We start from the raw sequence: 2683 nt of genomic DNA, 5'->3' as shown, positions 1-2683 counted from the left end.
CCCCCCACCTATTCCCATCCTCCCTCCTTTTCACCTCACCCTTCTTGCCACACTGAGTTTGCCTCTGTTGCCAGATAGACAAAGTAGACATCAATTCCCACGAATACACCTTTGCGTAGCGAGTGGGCTGCATCTACGCCTGCCTACCAGTAGAGTAGTCTACTAGGCCACATTCGCACACCTGTGCCGAAGGGTTGCCTAGTACGCAGGTGCTAGATGCAACCCAGTAAACACCTATTTATGCGTGGGTAATTTGCCCACTCTATCCAGAGCCCCGCAACCTAGCGCGCACCTGATGCTCGTTTTGTTCAGAAAAGACGGTCGAACCGGAACACGGCTCCCTCTCGCTCCCACCTCTCGATTCAGCCGACGCCGACGCTCGCTCTTTGGGGGCCTCTGACTCTACCTGGCAACGCACTGCCTCCACACCTGGTGGAGCGCCCCGTGCACCTGTAGGGCTACTGTGCCGCAGCGCAGTAGTGCGGGCGGGTTGCCTACCCACCCGGTGACAGGCGCCGCCGTTGTCGGCTGCACCTGGCACCTGGCGAGGAGCCCGGGCCTGCCTTGCCTTGGGCCTGCCCTTTGCCCGCACTCCGCACTCGACTCCAGTGAGACAAACAAGAAGTGCAGGGGGAATTCCGCGCCTCTTGAAAGGAACAATCGCACTGCGGTTGTTCATAGCAAATCGACTTTATTTGCGATCGTTCAGACACGCGCTACGTCGTTTACTGTACGGAGGGCTCTCACTTGAATACTACACGTTTCTTATCCACGTCTCTGTGCGATTCGATTGGGGAGCGCGGAGACCTCAACGCCTGTGATCGGGGCTTGTGAAAGGGCCCTAAACGAGGAGCGTAGCCACCCCGCCACAGAGTGGCGACCCTACCTCATCAACGGTCATTTAAAATTACACAAGAACTTGGCGGAAACTGGTAAAAATTTCGCCGTAAACGTAAGTTTTATCTTCAAAATCGTCATTTTAGGCCACTTTATTGACGACATCTACGTCGCACCCATTGGGGCACCGATGTCCTGTGCCCCTCCTCGCCAAAGAGAAGAGCCCACCCAACCATAGCTCAGCAAAATCACAGTATCTGACCGACCGAGGCGACCGGTCGGCGGTCAGTACTATGACTCCACGCTTACCGCCTCTCGGTCAGCATACCACCTCTCACCTGCAGTTCGCGGTCGCTGCTGAGCCCAATAAAAGGCGGTCAGCGTAGGGTAGAGCCAGCGCTGACCGCCGGATGGTCGCCTGGGCGACCAGATACGGTGATTCTGCAGAGCTCTGTCCCCAGCCTCCCTAAATTTCTACAATTTTCAGAATGTGTCTCGGATCGATCATCTTTTTCAACTTTTTAAAAGGGTCAAAAATTCCTAATACAACTAAAATCCGCGAAGCCCGTTCTGTTCCCCTTTTAGGACTAAGACGCACCCCTCGAGCCTAAATTAAGCTACCACGACTACTTTTATAAGTGGTTGACTTACTTGAACACGGGCGGCGCGTAGATCTGGTTGATGTGCTGCGGGACGTGCTCCTGCTCGTGCGAGTGCTCGTGCGCGTGCTCGTGGACGTGCGCGTGGACGTGCGCGTGCACCTGCACGTAGGGCTGCGAGTGGTAGTAGTAGTCCTCCTCGGAGCGCGGCGGCGTCAGGCTGCTGGGCGCCGGGCTCACCATGGACGCGATGGGGCCCATGGGGGGCACGCCCATGTCACCCCAGTACGAGCCGCAGTCACCTAAAACCCACACACGGCACTTAGTTTAATCTGAAGCTCTACAAGGAAAGTCCCAGACAGCAAATAAAATTGTCAGATGTTCAGGGAAACGCATGACTTTGTGAACTTCACGAACGATGACCAGACCCATCACGCACTGGACACACAAGTTTGTGAATGTCGCACACTTTCGTAGGCGTGCGAACGCCCATGCAAACTCTTGAGGAAGTACAGGTGTGGATTCTCTCATGCAATTCACACATTTGTGGGCCCATGTGTACGAATGCTGTTCACGCACCTACAGGTGCGCGATATTCACACACTTGGGTCTCCGCGGTGCGCGCGGTCATGCCAAACAGGCACCGCGCGGCCGCGGGGTAGTACAAGTACACACACACACATACACACACGTACCGACGCTCTTGGAGTGCAGGAAGGTGAAGGGCCGCGGGGGCGCGGGTACGTATGCCATCGCTGCGAGCTGCACCCCTGCGGGGGTCCCTGCGGGGGTGCTCGCGGCGGGGGCGCTGGTCCAAGCAGACTCCTGCGTGGACTGAGGGGAGTGGCGAGTCTCTGGGCGGTCTTGTCAGCAGAACAGCACGCTGCCGATGATCACGGGGTCGTGGTCACGCCGCGTGCGATATCCAGGAGAGGGACGACTTCGCGGACCTCGCGGACTTCGCACGAATGGCGAGGACGACGAGACGGACGGACGAGGACACGCGACTGTTCTGGGCACTGGCTGATCACCGACTGACGTCGAGGCTGGGGAGAGGGAGAGAGGCTGCTGAGGATGCTGGGCTGGGGCTGGCGCAGGCTGGTGGTACAGCAGCGGCAGCGGCGCGCTCATTGGCTGCACCGGGAAGCTGCCGCCGTGGCTCCGCCCACACTCCCGCACCCTCCCGCTCCCCCGCCCCCTCCTGCCCAGCTTTATCCTGCTCCTCTCTCTCTGTTTGTCAGCCTCCC

At 58.3% G+C, this 2683-nt stretch overlaps 1 protein-coding gene across 1 annotated transcript; it reads right to left on the bottom strand.

Annotated features, from left to right (window-relative positions):
- Positions 1 to 29: 29 nt before the first annotated feature.
- On the bottom strand, positions 30 to 2505 carry LOC113206046 (zinc transporter Slc39a7-like). The gene is made up of 2 exons (XM_052276535.1): positions 2132 to 2505; positions 30 to 1738 (listed from the first exon to the last, which is right to left on the bottom strand). The coding sequence occupies exons 1-2, from the start codon at positions 2187 to 2189 to the stop codon at positions 1485 to 1487; spliced, it is 312 nt and encodes a 103-aa protein (XP_052132495.1). The 5' UTR covers positions 2190 to 2505; the 3' UTR covers positions 30 to 1484.
- Positions 2506 to 2683: the final 178 nt, after the last annotated feature.

Source organism: Frankliniella occidentalis, unplaced genomic scaffold, assembly GCF_000697945.3.
Source record: "Frankliniella occidentalis isolate FOCC.00 unplaced genomic scaffold, Focc_3.1 Scaffold3343, whole genome shotgun sequence".
Taxonomy (NCBI): domain Eukaryota; kingdom Metazoa; phylum Arthropoda; class Insecta; order Thysanoptera; family Thripidae; genus Frankliniella; species Frankliniella occidentalis.
The sequence above is the reverse complement of the archived record's forward strand: the minus strand, read 5'-3'. Positions and strand labels throughout refer to the sequence as shown.